The 21621-nt window shown below is 46.0% G+C and overlaps 1 protein-coding gene across 1 annotated transcript in view; it reads right to left on the bottom strand.

The window, feature by feature from the left end:
- The window catches only part of LOC307236948 (sodium- and chloride-dependent betaine transporter-like), a gene marked incomplete at both ends in the record, with an annotated part of 30458 nt that extends 24835 nt beyond the window's left edge, over nt 1–5623 (bottom strand). Inside the window, 3 exons of the mRNA XM_080009543.1 lie at nt 4218–4355; nt 4701–4835; nt 5614–5623. Of these exons, the coding sequence (XP_079865669.1) occupies nt 4218–4355; nt 4701–4835; nt 5614–5623 (283 nt within the window). The remainder of the gene's footprint in view (nt 1–4217; nt 4356–4700; nt 4836–5613) is intronic.
- Between the last annotated feature and the right edge of the window lie 15998 nt (nt 5624–21621).

Genomic DNA, 21621 nt, shown 5'->3' with positions numbered 1-21621 from the left:
GATCTTTCAGGGAAATCTTTATATCCATGAGTTCATTGCGGCTGTAGGAGATAGCTGCCGATGAGTTTTTGGCGGACATAGTAATATAAAATGGATAAAAATACTAAAATGTGCATAATCAAGGCCGAGCGCCTGTGCAGGCTGCCACAACGGGTGGCACAACGTCACAAAGAACTATTATTAAGACGTGTTATTATTACCTACTAGGGCCATAATTAAAATACAATATGTATGAAAATGATTTAGAACAATTTTAAAACTATTAGTAGGTTGAAAAACATTGATATGTGGTGATATGATGCAGATGTGGTGCAATTACAATATATTTTTATGACATTCAGCAGCATGCAGACGCGGCTTTTCCTGCCACCAGCGGAAAAATTCTCTCCACGTTAGTGGAACCCATAAACCCTAAATAATTGTGACCACAATATTCAGCCAAATAATCGTGCAGCCCTATTTACTGTATATCTAATATAGTAAACATATAATTCTCAAATTTTTACATAACATTATAAGTTTATATAGATGCAAGGGGAAAGGTTTGTCTTATCTTTATTCCCCCCTTTTATAAGGTGTGAAACCTCTGATTGTTTTCTGATCTACTCTACATTATGCAGTTAATAGTCAGCAAACTCAAAACTTCCTCGATCCCTTTTAAGACATACCGGATGCAACAGCTGGATTATTATTTATATATATATATATATATATATATATATATATATATATATATATATATATATATATATATACACACACTACTCACAACAAGTTAGGGATATTCAGCTTTCAGGTGAAATTTCAGGATGAACCTAAAATGCACTATAACCTTTACAGGTGAACTCGATTTGATGATGTCCAACTGTTCAATGTTTCAGTACTTTTTGCACAACTTGCAGTTCTCTAACAAGGAGTTGAACGGCAACATTCACAACAGGTGTTTGATCCCTGAATTGACCAATACATTTCCTGGTTCAATTAGAATTGGTATTTAAACAGTCCTCTTCATCATGCTGTTCACATTTTGACATCATGAGACCAAGACGACACCTAACAACTGATCAACAGGACCTCGCCATTGTGAGGCTTCAAACAGGATGTTCTCAGAGGGAAGTGGCCACTGAGCTTAGAGTGTCACAGAGTGTCATCAGCAGGTTGCAACAGAGATACAGAGAGACTGGAGGAGTCACAGAAAGGCATAGAAGTGGACGTCCTTTGGCCACATCCCACACTGATGGCCGCTTCATTGTGAACAGTGCCCTGCGGAACCGGATGATGAATGCCACTCAACTCCAGGCACATTTTAGGGAGGTGAAAGGCACCCAAGTCTCATGTCAGACCATTCCAAACCGTTAACATCAGCGTGGTCTGCATGCTAGACAACCTGCAAGGGTACCTGACCACACCACCAGGCACAGGCATCATCGTCTTGCATGGGCCAGGCAGCGTTGACGCTGGACGAGGGACCAGTGGGCCTCAGTGCTGTTCTCTGATGAAAGTCGATTCACGTTGAGCAGAAATGATGGCCGCCAATGATGTTGGAGACGTCAAAGAGAGCACTATGCATCAGCCACTGTTGTCACCAGACAAGCCTATGGCGGTGGTGGTGTTACAGTGTGGGCAGGTGTGTCTAGTGAATACAGAACTGCCCTACACTTTGTGAATGGTACAGTGACAAGCCCATACTACCTGAATAACATCATTAATCCAAGTCATTGTGCCCCTGCATGAACAACACAGGCCTAATTTCATCTTCATGGACAACAATGCTCCAGCTCATCGAGGTGGCATCATTAGGGAACGGCTGCTGGAGACTGAGGTACCTCAAATGGAGCGGCCTGCACTTTCTCCAGACCTGAATCCCATAGAAAACCTATGGGATCAGCTGAGTCGCCGTGTTGAGGCTCATAACTCTGTAACCCGGAACCTCAATGACCTGAGGGCCACCCTTCAAGAAGAGTGGGGTGCCATGCCTCAGCAGACAATAAGTCGACTTTGAACAGCATGAGATGTCATTGTCAAGCTGTAATTGATGCTCAAGGGCACATGACAAGTTATTGAGACATTGACATTTTTTGTTGTGGTATACCCACCACTGTTGTTGGCTTTTGTTTCAATAAATTGTTTGAGATGAGGAAATCACCATTGCATGCTTCTATTTAAATGCCCTACCTTCATGATATAATATCACTGTAGCGTGAACTTTATACATTTTCCATAAATTTCATCTGAAAGCCAAATATCCCTTACTTTTTGTGAGTAGTGTATGTATATATATATATGACAGTATACACAGTTAAAAACTGCTAACAGTATTACAACAAGTGTTCAGAAGGATCAATACACTGTTTAGCCTAGTTATTGTTTCTACAAATTATAATTATATCCCTGATGTTTTCATTTTTCTGCTGACTTTTGATTATTGATTTTTAATATTTTACTGTGTCATTGTTGTTTTTTGGAATTAAGAAAATGTATCTATTGAATGTGGGGGGGCTGATGGGCGACCATTTCTCAGAGAAACAAATACAGAGATTTGTTGTGATATTTCACAATTATTTTAAGTAAAATAAATATGTGATAGTTCAAAGACCCTAATTTTGAAATCAAAAGGCAAAAGACGAGAACCTATTCATTCACACACGTGGCACCTTTTAAAAAAAGGAAAACTGCTGTTTACATCATCTACCACTAGTCGGCTAGGACACATCAGCATGCTACCAGGAGTTCAAGTTCAAGTTCAAGTTCAAGAGATTATTTGTCACATACATACACAGGAGGCTGGGATTAAACCTTCTACCTGCTACCAGATTCAAATAAAGCATTAAGACCTTTTCTCATTCAAATGACAAAAGAACAAATGAACTTCTAAAGGTGACTGGTCAAGGTTCAAAGGACAATACCTAAGGGTCAACTGAAATCTCTCTCTGAAATGTGATTGTGTTTTTGTTTAGTTACCACCATCCCATGGTCACACACTGCAATTGAATGTATGGGTGTGTTTACAGTTGAATCTAATCACGCCCTCTCAGGACAAATAAGGGGACTGGGAGCCGCAGGGTAATCACCTAGGAACTGACTGGGAACTGGTTGCATGCGACTGCCAGGCCTCCAGTTAAGACAGCCTTCTTTAAATCAGCTTGCAATGTATTATGCTCCTTTTTACACAAGTTAAAATAGGTTTCCGAGATTCTCAAAACATGTTTTTGAATTTTTATTGCTGAAAATACCATTCTGATGATGCATTCTAAACATGTGTCTAAATCCATCGTGTTCCTGATGCTCTGTTTAAGGGGGAGGAGCCACCCTCCCGAGGCCCTGCGTTCTGTGAGCCAATGGAGTTTGAGCTTTACTCCAGGTTCAATTGTATGAAGTACATATACATTCACTGTTTTCACCTTATCAGTCCACCAAAATGTGCTTCTGAACAAATTTGAGGTGAGAAATAACCAATCCAGTAGCTGAATCTTCACTCATAAGATCTACAAGGCCTAATTTAAAAGCTTGGTCCGAGTTTCACCACGGTGTCCGGAGCAGCGTGGAGCTTGGAGCACCAGGGTGCTTGGGCCTTTTTTGTTTACGGAAACATTGGAAAATAAATAAATGGACGGTGTTGTTTGAAGAAACGCAGAGCGGAACACATGCCACAACAATACACAGTAAAAAGACACACACAACACACAAAAAACCAACAACCTAGCAGTTCCCATACTTAGCTCTGAGCTTCGTTGCAAGCGGGTCCAGTCGTGCTCCAGCAGTGGGTGGTGTTACTCAGATGGAGGGCGATTCTTATTCCACCGAGTTTCAACCCTACGTAGCACTGAGACTCAAAGCTGAACGGCTCGTTTCCGGACATGTTTTCTGAAACAGATAGCTCCCAAAAACTGACTCGGTTGCCTTTTTTAAACAATTACTGTGTTAGTAGGTCCATCAGAGAACCACATGTATGTGCACAGGCACTGAAAAAACAAGTTTTGCATGATAGGTCCCCTTTACAAACTTTGCAACTTAGGCAGTCCCTGTTACACATCTTGTTTCTGAGGCAGTGAAACATTGCTCCCCTCCATCTCTACCTTCTACCTCCCCAACACTTTGCTCACTTAAATCCTTATCGCCTACCTGGTCAACGCTTTGCTACCTTCCAGCCTTAACTCCATTGCCTCCCCAATAGGCTTCAACTCCAAAGGCCTTCCCTTTCTCATCTTAAGGCTGACCTGTATTCCAGTAGTTGCCGCATGTGGACCAGGGCAGCTGGGACTGGAACGAGTTGATGAGGTAGAAGAGGGACCATGCCAGGACAATCTCATAAATGGTGGAAAAGACTTGGATCACGATGATGGCATAGCCAATGCCTAGAACAAGAGTCAGTCATAACAGCCAAAATAAATTTGAAAAGAGATCCTATGCAACCTTTCTCTAGGACAAAATTCTCTAATGGTAGACCCAAGGTACAACAATGCATCATTACTGAAGCATCAGAAGTAGTTTTGAATTTCAAAACTTCAAGGATCTTCATAAATCGTTTTTAATTAGTTATATTTTAGATTCATCGAGGCATTTTGTTTGCTTTATATGTAGGTCAAGTTCCAATAGGTTTCTACTTTTTCACAATATGTCCATAATTTGTCCTTTTCAAGTTCTGCATTCTGGCGAGTGAGACCTATTATATATTTTGACAATATTAATTATGTCTGTACCCTGCGCAAGGGGGCATAGCTTCCTCCAGCAGATGATGGTTCCCCCTTGGGTGGTCTGGCCCATCACAGTCTCCAGCAGGAACAGGGGCGCGCCACATAGCACAGCAAAGAAACAGTAGGGCACCAGGAACACACCTGCATGCGAGATAGAAGTGTGATAGCAAATATTTGATATCGCCTTGGAATAGCCAGCGATGTTGCTATCATCAATAAACTCTCTCTATTAAATAAAAAGGAATATCTTTTACCTTTGTATAACTTTTGGCATGGCTAAACGCAAACTGAACATTGTCGAAACCAAATGCTGTGTACAGATCTGGCTCAAGCGACAAATCATATGGAAACCGCACCTTATCTCTGTTGTTGAGATCAGCTAGACATTCTTCTGATCAAGTTAACTGCAAGAACAAGGTTTTGCATTGTTTTAACATGGTTATGACCTGTGTATGTAACTTTTAAAACCACCAACCCCTACTTATCGTTACAGAGCTTAGTTGCCACTCCAGAGAGAAGCATTGTTTTCCCTGTGTTTGCAACCACATTAAAAAATACTTCGACCAAGACCGAAGTTGTTGTGGAATAAATTATTTAATTATTTGTCTCACTCCTGGGTACCATCATGTATATTTTCAAGCATGCAGCGGTAAAATTCAACCAGAGAGGCAAATGACTTAGGTTGATTTATTTCTCAAAGGTTACACAATGAACCACAGTAATACAATATACGGACAATACGGACAATGCATAAAAAGTTAAGTTATTAAAACATATGTGTTGAATCTCTGTCATCAAGATAAAATGTATTTGATTGGTGAGTTGATATATGACTGTTTGCGCATTCTGATTGGTAAATGGGGTGCCTTTATATAGCGCTTTCCTAGTCATATTACTCAAAGTGCTTTGCGTTGCATACCTTCATACATGGATTGCGTCTGCAGCACAAGGTGCACACCAGCAAAACAAGAACAGTTATGGGGTTAAGTGTCTTGCTTAAGGACACTTAAGCACACATTACACTTCCAGGAGGAGCAGGGGAACAAAACAGATCATTGCGACCTTGCGATCATTAGACGACCTGCTCTACCTCCTGATCTAATGCCCCTTTAAGACTATTTAAGACATTAAGGCGACGGTCAAAACAATATTAGCACAATGCACTGTTCAGGCATGTGGCACAAGGTACTTCAAAATTGGACTTGCATTTGGAGCTAAAATTGAATTATGCAAACTCTATCAATAGAGCGTGTGTGCTTGCACACAGGGTGCGTGTGATGCGTCTTGTGCAGTAGTGCATGCGTAGTAGTAGTAGCAGTAGTCGTGTTTGTAGCTTGTGCATGTGTTTGTGCATGCTGCATGTCGCTTCTGCTTGCTGTGCTTTGCTTTCAGCTATTGCCGCCGGCTAGCCCTCCTTGTGGGGGGCGAAAATAGGAGTCGAGTGCGTAAGCCTCCTCCTGCTGGTATACAGCCTCTCCCCTACCAAGACCCATGCAGTGCATCCCAGTGGCCACACACAGTAACTGGGACTATTCAGTCCTAGGCTAAACTGTAGGGGATCAGGGAGCAGCAGTTGGCCCCATAGACGCGGTGCGCAGGCCCACCAGCGAGTGGACACGCCCTGGTGCCCGTCAACCAATGTCCCAGCTATGGGTAAAATAGTGGGCAGATGGGGCCCCGCAATGGTAGGTAGCCTATCTAGGAGAAGGTCACTCCGAACAAAAACCACAGGCATTGCTCGCGCCTGGCTCCGCATCGTATACCATCTGAAGGTGTGCAGCAAGGGCAGATGAAGGCTTTAAGCCTGAAACGGCTAGAGTATGGCTGTGAGGAGCTGCGCCCCACTGTCGCAATGTATAGCTTCCATGGAGACACAAGACACTGATAATCCTATACTTCCAGCGGCGGGAGTCCGTAGGAGCCACGCAGCGGACGGTGGTGCTGGTCCTCCCTCAGGAGGGCACTATGACGACTGGACCCCAAACCCTCTCCTCTGGGGAGGGAGGGTTCAGTCTGACCACCGCCCACTGTCCAATGCACTCTTGCGCTGTAGGAGGCCATGTATTATGGCAACCTACAATGCAAACACAGTGAGGGAAGAGGCGAGGTTGGAAGAACTGGCACACTGTGTCGAGGAAAAGGGAGTGGAGATCCTGGCAGTCCAGGAGCATAGGAGAGTGCACACGGACCAGCCAATTAACCATCACAGAGTGGGGGGGTGCATCACCGTTCATCACCTCATCTGCATGGCGTAATGATGCCCAAGCAGCAACAGGTGGCGTGGGACTCATGGTGAAAAGAGATGGTGGTCCTCCGTAGAGTGAAACCCCACACCAACAGGATCCTTAGTGCCGATTTCGAGGGAAACCCAGGAACAACGGTCATGAGGTTGTACTCTCCCACCAACGTGGCACTGATTAAGGAAGTGGAAAGATTCCACGATGACCTAAGAACAGCAATCCACCATGTGCCTGCTCACATGTGCCTGCTTCCTAATAATCCTGGGGGACTTCAATGCGAGACTTGGACCGGAAGACGCACCCTTCACGTACCACGACAATACCAACCGCAACGGAGAACATCTAGCTGCCCTCCTCACGGAACATGACCTACTGGCCGCCAACACCCTGTTCCATAAAAGGATGGGCAAGAGATGGATGATCTAGGACCGAGCCACCAGTATGCGGCGCCAACTGGACTATATACTGGTAAGGAGGAAGTGGAGGAAGTCCATCTTGAACGCAAAGTCCTACAGCACATTCGACTCTGTAGGCTCTGATCATCGTGTGGTCGCCACAAGGCTGCACCTGAGCTTGAGGGTCCCTAAGAGCGCCCCAAGGACCCGGCCCGACTGGGAGGCCCTTGCGGGAAGTCCTGAACTCCAGGCCAACTACACAGCGGAGGTGAGAGCCCGCCTACATCTGCTGGCCAAGAAGCGGGAGCCAACAACCTACGAGCAGTTTCTCTCTGCTAACGAAGAGGCAACCAGGAAATGGGTGCCGACAAAGGGGAGACTCAGAGCCTCCACTAGATCTAAACACCCAGAAGTTGTCCGAGCGCGGCACGCAGAAACTATGAGAGAGAGGGGACTGCAGAGAGTCGGGAGGAGCTGAACATCACTAAACAACAGCTGTTCAACACCTACGAAGGGATCAAAGGGGAGGAGATGCTGGAGAAGGTGAAGAGGGTGGAGGCAGAACATGGCGAACAGAGATACAAGGAGTCATGGAAGGTCATAAACGAGATGAGTGGGCGCAAGAGGGCGAGAGAGGGACAGCTGGCAGGCTGCAGCCCAGAAGAGAAAGTAACCTCCTGGTTCACCCACTTCAGGGATCTCCTGGGCACCCACCCAACAGTGGACAGAGCTGAGGAAGAGATACCTGCAGTCCTCACAAATCTCGAAATTGAAGATGGCCCCTTTACAGCTACGGAGTTTGCCACAGTGAAGTCCACCCTGAAGCAAGTAAAAAGTGTGCGCTCTGAATGCTCGCACGGCCGCTTACAACGACGGTCTTGTATCTGGAAATATGGACAATTACAAAGCGTCGTCGTACAATCTGCGGAGGGCGGTGATGGACGCTAAACGGACGTACAGAGAGACTGTGGAGCTACAGATGGAGCGGGGGGACACAAGACGCTTGTGGGAGGGGCTGCGAACAACAACAAACTACAAGAGCAGCTCCTCCCCAGCCACGAGTGTGGACGCCTCCCTAGCCAGCCAACTGAACTCCTTTTATGCGCGGTTCGAGTCTGGCAACAGCACTGCTAGCTCGCCGGCTAATTGGAGTTACACCCCTGGGGATGAGCGCGCACTCTCAGTGTCCGTGCACGAGGTCAGGAGGGCTTTGATGCGGGTGAACACCAGGAAAGCTGCGGGCCCAGATGCCATATGTGGGCGAGTACTGAAGACCTGTGCTAACCAGCTAGCTCCGGTGTTCACTACAATATTCAACATCTCCCTGAATCAGTGGTCCCGTCCTGTTTCAAGAGGTCCACCGTCGTTCCTGTCCCGAAGATCGCCTCTCCTGCCTGCCTGACTGACTACTGTCCGGTGGCCCTCACCTCGGTGGTCATGAAGTGTTTCGAGAGGCTGATTAAGGGTTAAATCCTCGCTCCCTCCCTCGCACCTTGGACCCATTGCAGTTCGTGTACCGGCAAAACAGATCCATGGATGACGCGGTCTCTCAGGTACTGCACACCACCCTCATGCACCTGGATGGCCAGAAGGGGGCCTATGTGAGAATGCTGTTCATCGTTTATAGTACAGCTTTCAACACCATAGTCCCCACCAGACTGGCTGTCAAGCTGAAGGAGCTCGGACTGAATGCTCCGCTGTGTGCCTAGATCCTGGACTTCCTCACAGCCCGTCCCCAGGTGGTCAGGGTGGGGAAGCACATGTCAAGCTCCCTCACCCTGAATACAGGATCCCCCCAGGGCTGCGTCCTCAGCCCCCTACTGTACTCCCTGTACACACATGACTGTGTGCCCAGGTCCAGCTCCAACACCATCATAAAGTTTGCTGACGACACTGTGGTCGTGGGCCTGATCACCCACTGCGACGAGAAGGCATACCGTGAGGAGGTGGCTGACCTGTCACTCTGGTGCCAGGACAACAGCCTCCACCTGAACGTCAGCAAAACTAAGGAGCTGATTGTGGACTTTAGGTGAGGATCACAATCGAGGATGCACGCGCCCTTGGTGATTAATGGGACTTCTGTCGACAGGGTGAGCAGCTTCAAATACCTGGAAGTCCACATCACAGAGGACTTAACATGGACTGTACACACAGACACTCTGGTGAGAAAGGCAAGGCAGCGTCTTTACCACCTCAGGCAGCTGAGGAAATTCTGGATCTCGGTGAGGATCCTCAAGTCCTTCTACTCTGGAGCAGTGGAGAGCATCCTGACAGGCAACATTACTGCCTGGTTTGGGAGCTGTACTGCTCAGGACAGGCGTGCCCTGCAGAGGGTGGTGCGTTCAGCTGAACGTACCACTGGAACTACCCTCCCCCCCTCGCAGGAGTTATACACCAGGTGTATAACTCCTGCTCCTACTCCTAGGAGGTGTAGTAGCAGAGCCCGCAGGATCATGAAGGATCCTCATCACCCCAACAACGGACTGTTCCAGCTGCTGCGGTCAGGCAAGCGCCTCCGCAGTCACACAGCGAGAACAGAGAGACTGAGACAGAGTTTTTTCCCGCAAGCCATTAGAACTGTCAATGCTGACCTCACCAGGGGTCCTAACTGAGCCATGCACTAGGCTCCACTACCTACTGTACTGTATGTAGCATACTGTACCGCATACTGTGTCACTTTCAGGGTTGTTCGTGATGCCGTATTGCTGCGCCATACTGTTGTATACTGTGCTGTATTATCCCAAACACTACCTCACTTTATTCACATGCCACTTTAATGCACATATCTGTATATACATAATTGCCTATTCCATATACATAAGCATATTCCCTCTATCTACTCCATTTTATTTCAATTTATTTTTATTGTATTTTATTTTATTCTATATCTTTTTATTTTATTCTATAAGTATTCGACCTACTGTATTACGTTTTAGGAGTCAGTTAGTTGGGCTATTTAGAAAATTTTCCTAGGACATATTGTGTGTTATCACCGGGTGCGTTGCATTACATTTCACTGCATATATGTATGAAAGTATGTATATGTAAGTGACGAATAAAAATCTTGAATCTTGAATCTTGAATCTTGACACATAAAGCTGAACCTATTCCACGCCACTGTGGAGTCTGTCCTGACCCTGACACCCACCCTGCAGAAGTCCCTGGATGGGTGCTACACCAGAATGCATTCAGCTGTTCTGAATGTGGACCAGAACATCCACATTACCAACAAGGACCTGTACGGGCAACTGCCAAGGCTCAGCAAGAAGGTAGCATCGAGGAGGATGAGGCTGGCCGGCCACTGCCACAGACATCGGGAGCTCCCGGCCAGCAGGCTGGTCCTATGGGAACCAACGCACAGGCATTGATCGCGAGGTCTTCAGCGCTAACGTATGTGGACGTCTTGAAGAAGAATGCAGGAGCTGAAAGCTCTTCGGAGTTTCCAGAAACCATTTACTGCGATAATGGCCCGCATTTTAGAAACCAAGTCATATCAAAATTATCAGAAATATCTGGTTAGAATTAACAGAAACAATTGCTGATTTCATGTGTAAAATGTTAAAAAACAAAGATATTACAGCTGTAATAAAAAAGTGTTTTTTCCAACAGAATCAGAGGCGCAAGGAGAGCTCCAGTGAAACCAGGAGACTGGGTGTTTGTCAAGGTCCTAAAAAATAAGTGCTGGTCCACTCCACGCTGGGAAGGGGCATACCAGGTTTTGTTGTCTACCCCCACTGCAGTCCGCATTGCTGAAAGGAAAACCTGGGTCCACCTCACCCACTGCAAAAGAGCACGTGTAACACCTGAAGACGCAGATAAGTAAAACACCAAACCATGGCCGACAAACCAAGACACCCATTCAGGCGCACAGGATGTGGTCTTTGAGAAACACTGTGCATATTAACGTTCTTAGCATTAGTAGTAGTACCGCCAATACGTTTGGTGGTTTGGAACTATTGGTGTGAGGGACACCAACCCCGGGAAGAACTGGACAATTACACCCCTACTGAGCCATCCCTTGCATCCACAGCTATGGCAACCGCACTAAGGAGAGCAAATCCTGGGGTCGTGTTAAACTTTCTGTGAAGTTTAACACGACCCCAGGATTTGCTGATTTGCCATGAAGGCAAACAGCAAGTGTCCAATTTGACTTAAGTTCCGTAATTCATTGTGGGGATCAACAGAAAGGACATGTATGGACAGTGAAGTATGTCTGTGAAGCACACTGTTTGGGAAGATTCCGTTTTCCAAACACCAAACGTTGTAACCTGTGGGGCAGCAGCTGGCAGTTCGTCATCTGCAATTCTGGACCGTCTGATTGGGGTTATAAACCAACAAAGGCCTCTTCAGGTCCTACCCCACTGATAAGTAGAATGTCAATCATCTTAGGTTCATCTCAAAGTGACTGTAGGAAGGATAAGTGTAATCCCCTAGTGATAACTCTTAAGAATCCCCAACAAGACGACACTGGGACATATGTGTTGGGGTCTTATGAAACAAGGGAACACCCACTGGGACCCTTTATGATCTTGGTCCGTAGTAAACTGACACCCCCGGTTATATCAACCATAACTACGGGGGCAACTCCCACAGGGTCACCAAATAATACGGGTAAATTAGAACCAGGAAACAAGATAGTCAGATACATCAAAGCCACCACAATCCAGGAAATGTTCGAAATAGAGACAGGATTGCAGGATTGGAATCTGTGTTCTTTTGGCGGGCAACCACAAACAAAAATGTCGATTGGATCAACTACATACACTTCTCACAAAAAGTAAGGGATATTTGTGTAATGTAAAAAGTTGACGCTATAGTGATATTATATAGTGAAACTAGGGCATTTAAATAGAAGTAAGCAATAGTGATTTCCTCATCTCAAACAATTTATTGAAACAAAAGCCAAAAACACTGGTGGGTATACCACAACAAAAAATGTCAATGTCTCAATAACTTGTCATGTGCCCTTGAGCATCAATTACAGCTTGACAATGACATCTCATGCTGTTCACAAGTCGACTCATTGTCTGCTGAGGCATGGCACCCCACTCTTCTTGAAGGGTGGCCCTCAGGTCATTGAGGTTCTGGGTTACAGAGTTACGAGCCTCAACACCGCGACTAGGTTTTCTATGGGATTCAGGTCTGGAGAAAGTGCAGGCCGCTCCATTTGAGGTACCTCAGTCTCCAGCAGCCATTCCCTAATGATGCGACCTTGATGAGCTGGAGCATTGTCATCCATGAAGATTAAATTAGGCCTGTGTTTTTCATGCATGGGCACAATGACTGGATTAATGATGTTATTCAGGTAGGATGGGCTTGTCACTGTACCATTCACGAAGTCTAGGGCAGTTCTGTATTGACTAGCCACCACCACCACCAAAGGCTTGTCTGGTGAAAACAGTGGCTGATGGATAGCGCCCTCCTTGCCGTCTCCATCGGGGCATGAGACCATCATTTCTGATCAACGTGAATGAACTTTCATCAGAGAACAGCACTGAGGCCCACTGGTCCCTCGTCCAGCATAAATGCTCCCTGGCCAATGCAAGATGATGATTCCTGTGCCTGGTGGTGTGGTCAGGTACCCTTGCACGTCGTCTAGCACGCAGACCACACTGATGTAAATGGTTTCGAATGGTCTGACATGACACTTGGGTGCCTCTCACTTCCCTTAAATGTGCCTGGAGTTGAGTGGCATTCATCATCCGGTTCCGCAGGGCACTGTTCACAATGAAGCGGTCATCAAAGGACGTCCACTTCTATGCCTTTCTGTGACTCTTCCAGTCTCTCTGTATCTCTGTTGCAATCTGCTGATAACACTCTGTGACACTCTACGCTCAGTGGCCACTTCCCTCTGAGAACATCCTATTTGAAGCCTCGCAATGGCGAGGTACTGTTGATCAATTGTTAGGTGTCGTCTTGGTCTTATGATGTCAGAATGTGAACAGCATGATGAAGAGGACTGTTTAAATGCCAATTCTAACTGAACCAGGAAATGTATTGGTCGATTCATTGATCAAACAGCTGTTGTGAATGTTGCTGTTTAGCCCCTTGTTAGAGAACAGCGAGTTGTGCAAAAATTACTGAAACATTGAACAGTTGAACATTTAAAAGTTTAGAGAAGGTCAAATTAAGTTCACCTGCAACGGTTATAGTGCATTTAAGGTTCATCCGGACATTTCACCCGGAAGTTGAATATCTCTAACATTTTGTGAGTAGCGTATATTACAACCAACAAAGATTCATTAATTATGCTAGGGATGGGGTGAAAGGCCTGGTGGAACAACTGGATAAAACTAGCTTAGTGACTTGGCGAAATCAAATGGCATTGGACATACTGCTGTAAAATGTTTGGCGACGTATGTTGCACTTTCATCCCGAACAATACCTCCCTGATGGCAGCATGACAGAAGCATTGGTTGGACTGACAGCATTGTCTGAACAATTGGCAGAAAACGCAGGGATAGAGAATCCCCTTACCAAGTGGCTTGAGAAAATATTCGGAAAATGGTCAGGGATAATACAATCATTATTATTGTCTATCACTGTGATGATTGCAATTGTGGCTATGTGTGGTTGTTGTTGTATCCCATGTTGTCCTAACGATTAATTGAAAATGCTATGACCAAAACAATACCATACACCAAAATACCTAATGACAACAATGATAACGGTACCACTGACAATTATGAACCTCCTATCGACTCTGATCAGGAGTATTATGATGACCTAACTCCTGTTGAGAATGTGCTCAAGATTGCAGGTTTGGACGTCAATCTTCACATCGCCGGGCTCTATGATGACACTGGAGTCCTCTGACGAGGATGACACAAATCACACCGACGGAAATTCTGACAATGAAACCAAAGTTTAATTATATAACAAGTTTTAGGCATTATGAAGAGTTTATAGAAAATCTCCAAAGGAAGTTGTAAGTCTCTGATGGCATAATATATGCAGCAAATTAAGTTTGTTTTAAATGTTATCAGGGAAGAAGTTCAATGTTTTATATTTTGTTTCTCGTGTTCAGGTAACATTCTATTAGGTAGGGAAAGGTCCAGCTGTAGGATCTGATGGGTCGACCAGTCTGTGTTGGACACTTTTTTGTTTTATTTACCTTCTTCCCCTTTATCACTTGGCTATCTTCATTAGAAACATAAAGTGCATTATTATTATTATTATTATTATTATTATTATTATTATTACTATTATTATTATTATTATTATTATTTAAGGTTTTGCAATGTTTGATTGTTTACTCACTTCTATTAGGTTAGGGTGGTCACCTGGGCAGAGGGACAGTGAGAGTTTCCCTGTCTGAAAAGGATAATGGGGTTTGGAACCGTATCATCAACCAACAAAATGTACGTATGTTATGCTTATTATAAGCATAAACTGGAGGGAATGTTATAGGAATTTTGTCTTTCTGTGTATCCTTAATTGAACTTATAAAGTATTGTGACATTGTGTCCTGATAAGAACATGTACCCTAGTGGCTACATGCAGGACAAAAAGCATGTTCGCAACTGGTCACAAAAGGACATATGGATCACAAAGAACTGTTTCCAACCAGAGGCGCTCCAGCAGGCCGATGATGCAACGAGAGTCTCCAGCCTATAAAAAGTTTCAGCTCTCCGGAGAGAGCTGACCATTTCCACCGTGACATCATCTTGTGCTGTTGCTTTGCTAATGCTCCTCTTGCGCATGATTAAATCCTTTATTAACCTAAAGTATTGTTCTTCGATTTCCTCTATAACGATTAAGTCCGTCCACAACAAATTTTATAGCCTTTTAGCTTTAACACATTACCTCAAAGAACGGAGCCTTTATGTGAGCCGTGTGTGAGTCATTCAAAAACAAGGCAATGTGTTTATAAAGCTGCGCAAGTTACAAATAAGGCTATTTCCTTAAATAAGAAAGTGGGAGTCTCCCCTCATAATCGCGATTAGGGAGGGGGATGTGAGTCTTTCTGGCAGTTGAACTGCGACATGGCAGTGGTTTTATTAATACAGGTTCTCCTCACTTAACAACTTACCTGTTTAAAATGACTGTTCTGACTTACGTCCAGCTTTCTGACCAGTCGGTATTGTACAATACCACGGCCTGCGCGACGTCTCAGTGTCAAGCATCTTATCACGCATCGCGCATTCTCAGTCTCATTCCCGCAGTCTGTCAGTATTCACTACACTAGTGTTCTCAATTGCCACACAATAACACAGGTCCTCGCTTATCGACTAATTTGCTTAATGACCTGGTCTTAGGAATGGAAATCGGTCGTTAAGTGAGGAGTACCTATACTTCCTGGTTCCGAACCATACTGGTGATGTGTGGCCAACCCCGGATCTACACACACTGAATCACCACAAAGCGACTCGTCCATTTCCGATGCTCACTGTGAATGTGCTTCTAAGGGCAATCCACCGGGGTGATTTCTGCACCAGCATCGCCCTGAAGGACGCCTACTTCCATGTCTCGATAGCGTGGGAATAGCCTACTAATAGGCTGATTTGAATAGCCTACGAGAACACCAGGGTACTGTTTGGCTACAAACTTGCTCCATGCGTAATTTTTCACTGGGCTGGGGTGGCTCTTTTGTCGCTGCATTGTTAAGAGGTCATAATTCTGACGTATCACGATGACCTCCTCATCCCTCCTTGCTCCCTGCATGGAGCGAACAGTTGCTCACACCAAGCTTGTGATCGCATACCACACAGACTTGCGGTTCGTGATAATAATATTCTTAGACGGATCTCAGAATAAAGACTCAGGACAATGGATAAACAACATTGAGAATGTGCATAATGCGGCAAGACCTGCAAGAATGAGAGGGGCCTTAAGATCCATCAGGGCAGGATGAGATGCTTGACAATGGAACCGACGACACAGCGCACAGAAGTCACTTCTGGTGAGACGCAGGAGGAATAAGGCCAGGAGGCAACCCACAGTGCCCAGAGCCTCCAAGTGTCGCCAACACCTACTGCCAGCAGCGCACCTGCCACTCCAACGTTCAGCAACGCACAGAAACTCCAACAGCAGCAAGCTGAAGCCAGAACACCAGGCTGGGCTCCCTTGGCCAGACCAAGGATCCAGTTACCAAAGTCCTCAAAGAGAGCAGAGTGGCAGCAGTTTGACGAGGATGTTGACCTGATCCTAGAAGGGACAGTCAAGGGTGACGTCAACCATCAGCTAAGAACTATGATCAGCCTCAAAGGATCGCTGTGAGGACGGGGAGGAAGTGGAGGGCAGCCGATAGAGGCCAGCAGGCAGAGACCCGCCTGAAGCACAAGCCCATCCTTGGGAGCGTGGCACAACACAGAGTCGGCCTCGGGAGAATGAGAAAAACCCAATATCACTCTGCCCATGGGAAGGACAGGTGGAAGATGGTACAGGATAAGGTGTGAGCTTCAGTGGAGGAGGAGCGAACCAGCAGGGCAGTTGCCATGAAGCAGCAGGGTCCCAAGACGAAATTGGAACAGGCTACGGAGCGGAGTGTCACCTGTAAGGACATCTAGAAATGGAACCCTCAGAGAATCAAATTTTTGATACGGGGGTTCTACGATGTTCTTCCTAGCCCATATTACCTGTTCACATGGGGAAAAGTGGAAACACCAGCATCCCCCCTGTTTTCCAAGGCAGGGACACTGGAACACATCCTAAGCAACTCCTCTCAGGCACTGGCTGTTGGCCGTTATCGCTGGAGGCATGACCAGGTCCTTAAGTCCATTGTTGAGGCAATCAGTAAGTGGATTAAGGACAGCTGACACCTCTGTGCTACAACCAAGACAATCTGCTTTTTCAAAGAGGGACAGAAGCCAACTAAAACATCAAAGGACTGCACTGCAGCTTTGCTCTCCATGGCCCAAGACTGGGTGATGACTGTTGACTTGGAGAAACAGTTAAAGATATCACCACACATCATCCAGACGACACTGAGACCTGACATCATCCTAGTCTCAGAGGCTACGAGGCAGTTGATCCTGCTGGAGCTAACGTTGCCCTGGGAGGAGAGAATGGAGGAGGCTCACAAAAGGAAGAGGGAGAAATTCCAACAGCTGGTGGAGGGTTGTCAGAGGAATGGATAGAAGACCAGGTGGATGCCAGTGGAGGCGGGCAGTCGAGATTTGCTGGCCATCCCCAGAACAAGGCCTAAGGAACCCTAGGCATAACTGGCTTCAGCAGGAAAAGAGCCATCAACAACATGGAGGCAGCAGAGAAAGCTTCCAGATGGCTCTGGCTGAAAAGGGGGGAGCAGTGGAGTTAGTAGTCGCCACTTGGGCACAGGCTGTGTCTGATCAGCCTTGGTCGGGTCGAAGTGGTGAGACCCCAAACACCCAATGACTCCAAGAAACAACACTGATGATGTGTCCAAGTGAGTGCATCAGAAGGTGCTTTGATAGACCAGAGAAGACCACTCCCATACCCAGTCAAAAGGCGGTCTATCTGAGTCTACAGTTAGACACTATGCAGATGCGGGCACAGTTGTCTGAACCAAAGAGAGTGGACATTATTTCCATTCTCGGGAGTGTCTGGGTGGGGCACTCAGTAACAGCACTGACATTCATGAAGCTGCTCAGGCTACTTGCAGCAGCCTATACTGTAGTGCCGTTGGACATCTTACACATGCGAGTATCCAGCGATGGATGGGGGGACTCCGTTTGGACCCGGTGCGCCATCAAAAATGGGTGTTGGTCGTACAATGATCCCTTGACAGGATCTAGCCTATCCCTGGATCCCTGCACCCTCACACAGAGGGTCATCTGGGCCTAGTCTACATTTACACACAGGTTCACACGGACGCCTCCCTGATGGGATATGGTGGTCATATCAACCTCCTGGAGCTGGAAGCTGTGTTACTGGTCCTGAAGCAATTCGAACCATTGGTACAGGGCCAGGATGTGCAGATCTGGTCTGACAACCAGGCGATGGTGGCCTACATCAACAGCCAAGGCGGTATGAGGTCACCAGGACTCCATTACACGGCCGAGGCACGGTGGGAATGGGCGCAGCTGCATCTTCGAACTCTGTCTGTCAGCCACATCCCAGGCCATCTGAATGTGGGGGCGAAGCAGACTGCCGCCTTCATCAGGATATAGTGCTCCAGATGTGGAGATCATTAGGGACAGCACAGGTGGACCTCATTTGCACAGAGGGAGATGGCTCCGTTTCCTCTGTGGTTCTCCCTCCGCCAAACGGATGACCCCCCCTTGGGGATGGACAGTTTCGGATACCACCCGTGGACAAAGGGTCTTCTTTATGCGTTATCCTCGTCAGGTCTGTAAGCCAGACTGGTGGAACAGGTGAGGAAGGGCTGTCAGCGATACTGGTAACCCCCGATTGACCTGGGTCACTTTGATTCACAGAGCTCCAGCCACTGATCATGACAGGGCCATAGCAGATCCCCATGTACTACTCGAAGTGTGGCGGCCTCGACTGTTCTTTTTAGGGGTGTCAGGGTTCAGGATATTTGTACGGCAGAGTCTTGGTCATCTCTGTCTCAATTTATCTGGTTTTACCTGCACAAAGTTTCTGCAGGGTCCCTTTCCCAGTCTGTGCATGGCAGTGTCTAGATAATCAGGTCTGGACATTGTCACCCTTTCACACATGTAGAACACAACTGTTCAGTAGGGTTCACACCTATTGGAAATAATCTGTTAGGTTTAAGCAAGGGCCGTACCCTGGGTATAGAATGCAGAGGCAGGACGTGACGCAATGAAGCATGGGGCTGCGGATTTTACAGCACACCCAAGAAGGAGGACGAGGCTACTGTTTTAATTGTGACTTTTGTATTTGGACGTTTCTGCAATAAAAACAAAAGAGGTGAAAGGAATATAAATAAAGGAATAGTGGTAAATGGCCCTTCTTCACCCTCGACGAGGTTGAGTGTTGATGATGTCACTATCATGCAATATGTCACATGTTAGATCATATATCATGTCGGTCGCATGCAAGAGACGTCATAAATATGCTACATGCCCACTTGCTCGCTGTGAATCCACAGGACAATGACCTGCTAGGAGCAGGTGAGATCTCACGGGGAGCAGGTGAGATCTCGCGGAAGGAGCAGGTGAGATGTTGCGGAGAGGCGCAGGTCAGATCTCGTGGAGGAGCAGGTAAGATCTCGGTGGGGAGCAGGTGAGATCTCGCGAGATCACAGCATGATCCACTCACTACTCACGGAGGCAGTGAGTAGTGAGTGGAGACCCAACATGCCGGTGCCCTGCTACACAAACTAACACACCGGGAGCTCCACCTCAGACAAAATAACAAAGCAAATTGCAAATAATATTTATATATATACACTACTCACAAAAAGTTAGGGATATTCGGCTTTTGGGTGAAATTTCAGGATGGACCTAAAATGCACTATAACCTTTACAGGTGAACTTAATTTTACCTTCTCTAAACTTTTCAATGCACATGTCCAACTCTAACAAGGAGCTGAACGGCAAAATTCACAAGAGGTGTTTGATCCATGAATCGACCAATACATTTCCTGGTTCAATTAGAATTGGTATTTAAACAGTCCTCTTCATCATGCTGTTCACATGTTGACATCATAAGACCAAGACGACACCTAACAATTGATCAACAGTACCTCACCATTGTGAGGCTTCAAACAGGAGGTTCTCAGAGTGAAGTGGCCACTGAGCTTAAAGTGTCACAGAGTGTCATCAGCTGCTTGCAACAGAAACAGAGAGACTGGAAGAGTCACAGAAAGGCATAGAAGTGGACGTCCTTTGGCCACATCCCACACTGATGACCGCTTTATTGTGAACAGTGCCCTGCGGAACCGGATGATGAATGCCACTCAACTCCAGGTACATTTAAGGGAGGTGAGAGGCACCAACGTGTCACGTCAGACCATTCAAAACCATTTACATTAGCATGGTCCGCGCGCCAGACGACGTGCAAGGGTACCTAACCACTCCACCGGGCACAGGCATCATCGTCTTGCATGGGCCAGGAAGCATTTACAGTGGACAAGGGACCAGTGGGCCTCAGTGCTGTTCTCTGTTGAAAGTCTATTCAGGTTGAGCAGAAATGATGGCCGCCAACGATGTTGGAGACGTCAAGGAGGGTGCTATGCATCAGCCACTGTTGTCACCAGACGAGCCTTTGGTGGTGGTGGTGTTACAGGGTTGGCAGATGTGTCAATACAGAACTGCCCTACACTTTGTGAATGGTACAGTGACAAGCCCATACTACCTGAATAACATCATTAATCTAGTCATTGTGCCCCTGCATGAACAACACCGGCCTCATTTCATCTTCATGGATGACAATGCTCCAGCTCATCGAGGTGGAGTACCTCAAATGGAGTGGCCTGCACTTTCTCCAGACCTGAATCCCATAGAAAACCTATGGGATCAGCTGAGTCGCGGTGTGAAGGCTCGTAACTCTGTACCCCAGAACCTCAATGACCTGAGGGCCGCCCTTCAAGAAGAGTGGGGTGCCATGCCTCAGCAGACAATAAGTCGACTTGTGAACAGCATGAGACGTCGTTGTCAAGCTGTAATTGATGCTCAAGGGCACATGACAAGTTATTGAGACATTGACATTTTTTGTTGTGGTTTACCCACCACTGTTGATGGCTTTTGTTTCAATAAATTGTTTGAGATGAGGAAATCACCATTGCATGCTTTTACTTAAATGCCCTACTTTCACTATATAATATCACTGTTGCGTAAACTCTTTACATTTTCCGTAAATGTCACCCGAAAGCCAAATATCCCTAACATTTTGTGAGTAGTGTATGTGTGATTACCATAGAGGCTGCTTCTGTGTTTTCTCAGCCATTGTTTTATCAATCTGTCTATCCTGATAGTACACAAATTACAGATGAAGTGATTGCTGCATTGATTGGCAAATATGTTAATAATAGCCTTTCTAGGGTTTGGATGGTCTCAATTTGAATACTAGCTATGTTTTTGTCATTATACATAAACATTTGTGTTAAAAAGGTGTTAACTTGGAAATGCCAAATAATCTCAATTTTTCTCTTATCATACTACAGAATGAGGGGGACTTATAGTTGAATCCTCCCTGTCCAGAAGGTAAGACTACCAGTTCAAAGCTAAGCACATAATATATGTAATTTTTAGGTGTTGAGTAACTTAATTTGACCGTGAGATAAAGAATAGTTGATCAAATGTTATTGATCATTTCCAGTTAGGCTCCTATTAGATTGATGACTGCTGACATCTCAGGCTTATTGTTTGCAGTCATTAATTGTACCTTTAAGGGTATAAGTAAGAATTATACAATAAATACATTAAATCAAAAATAGGAATATAG

The sequence above is a fragment of the Zeus faber genome (genome assembly GCF_960531495.2).
Source record: "Zeus faber genome assembly, chromosome: 11".
In the NCBI taxonomy this organism is placed as follows: Eukaryota; Metazoa; Chordata; class Actinopteri; order Zeiformes; family Zeidae; genus Zeus; species Zeus faber.
Note: the sequence above shows the minus strand (reverse complement) of the source record. Positions and strands in the feature narration are given on the sequence as shown.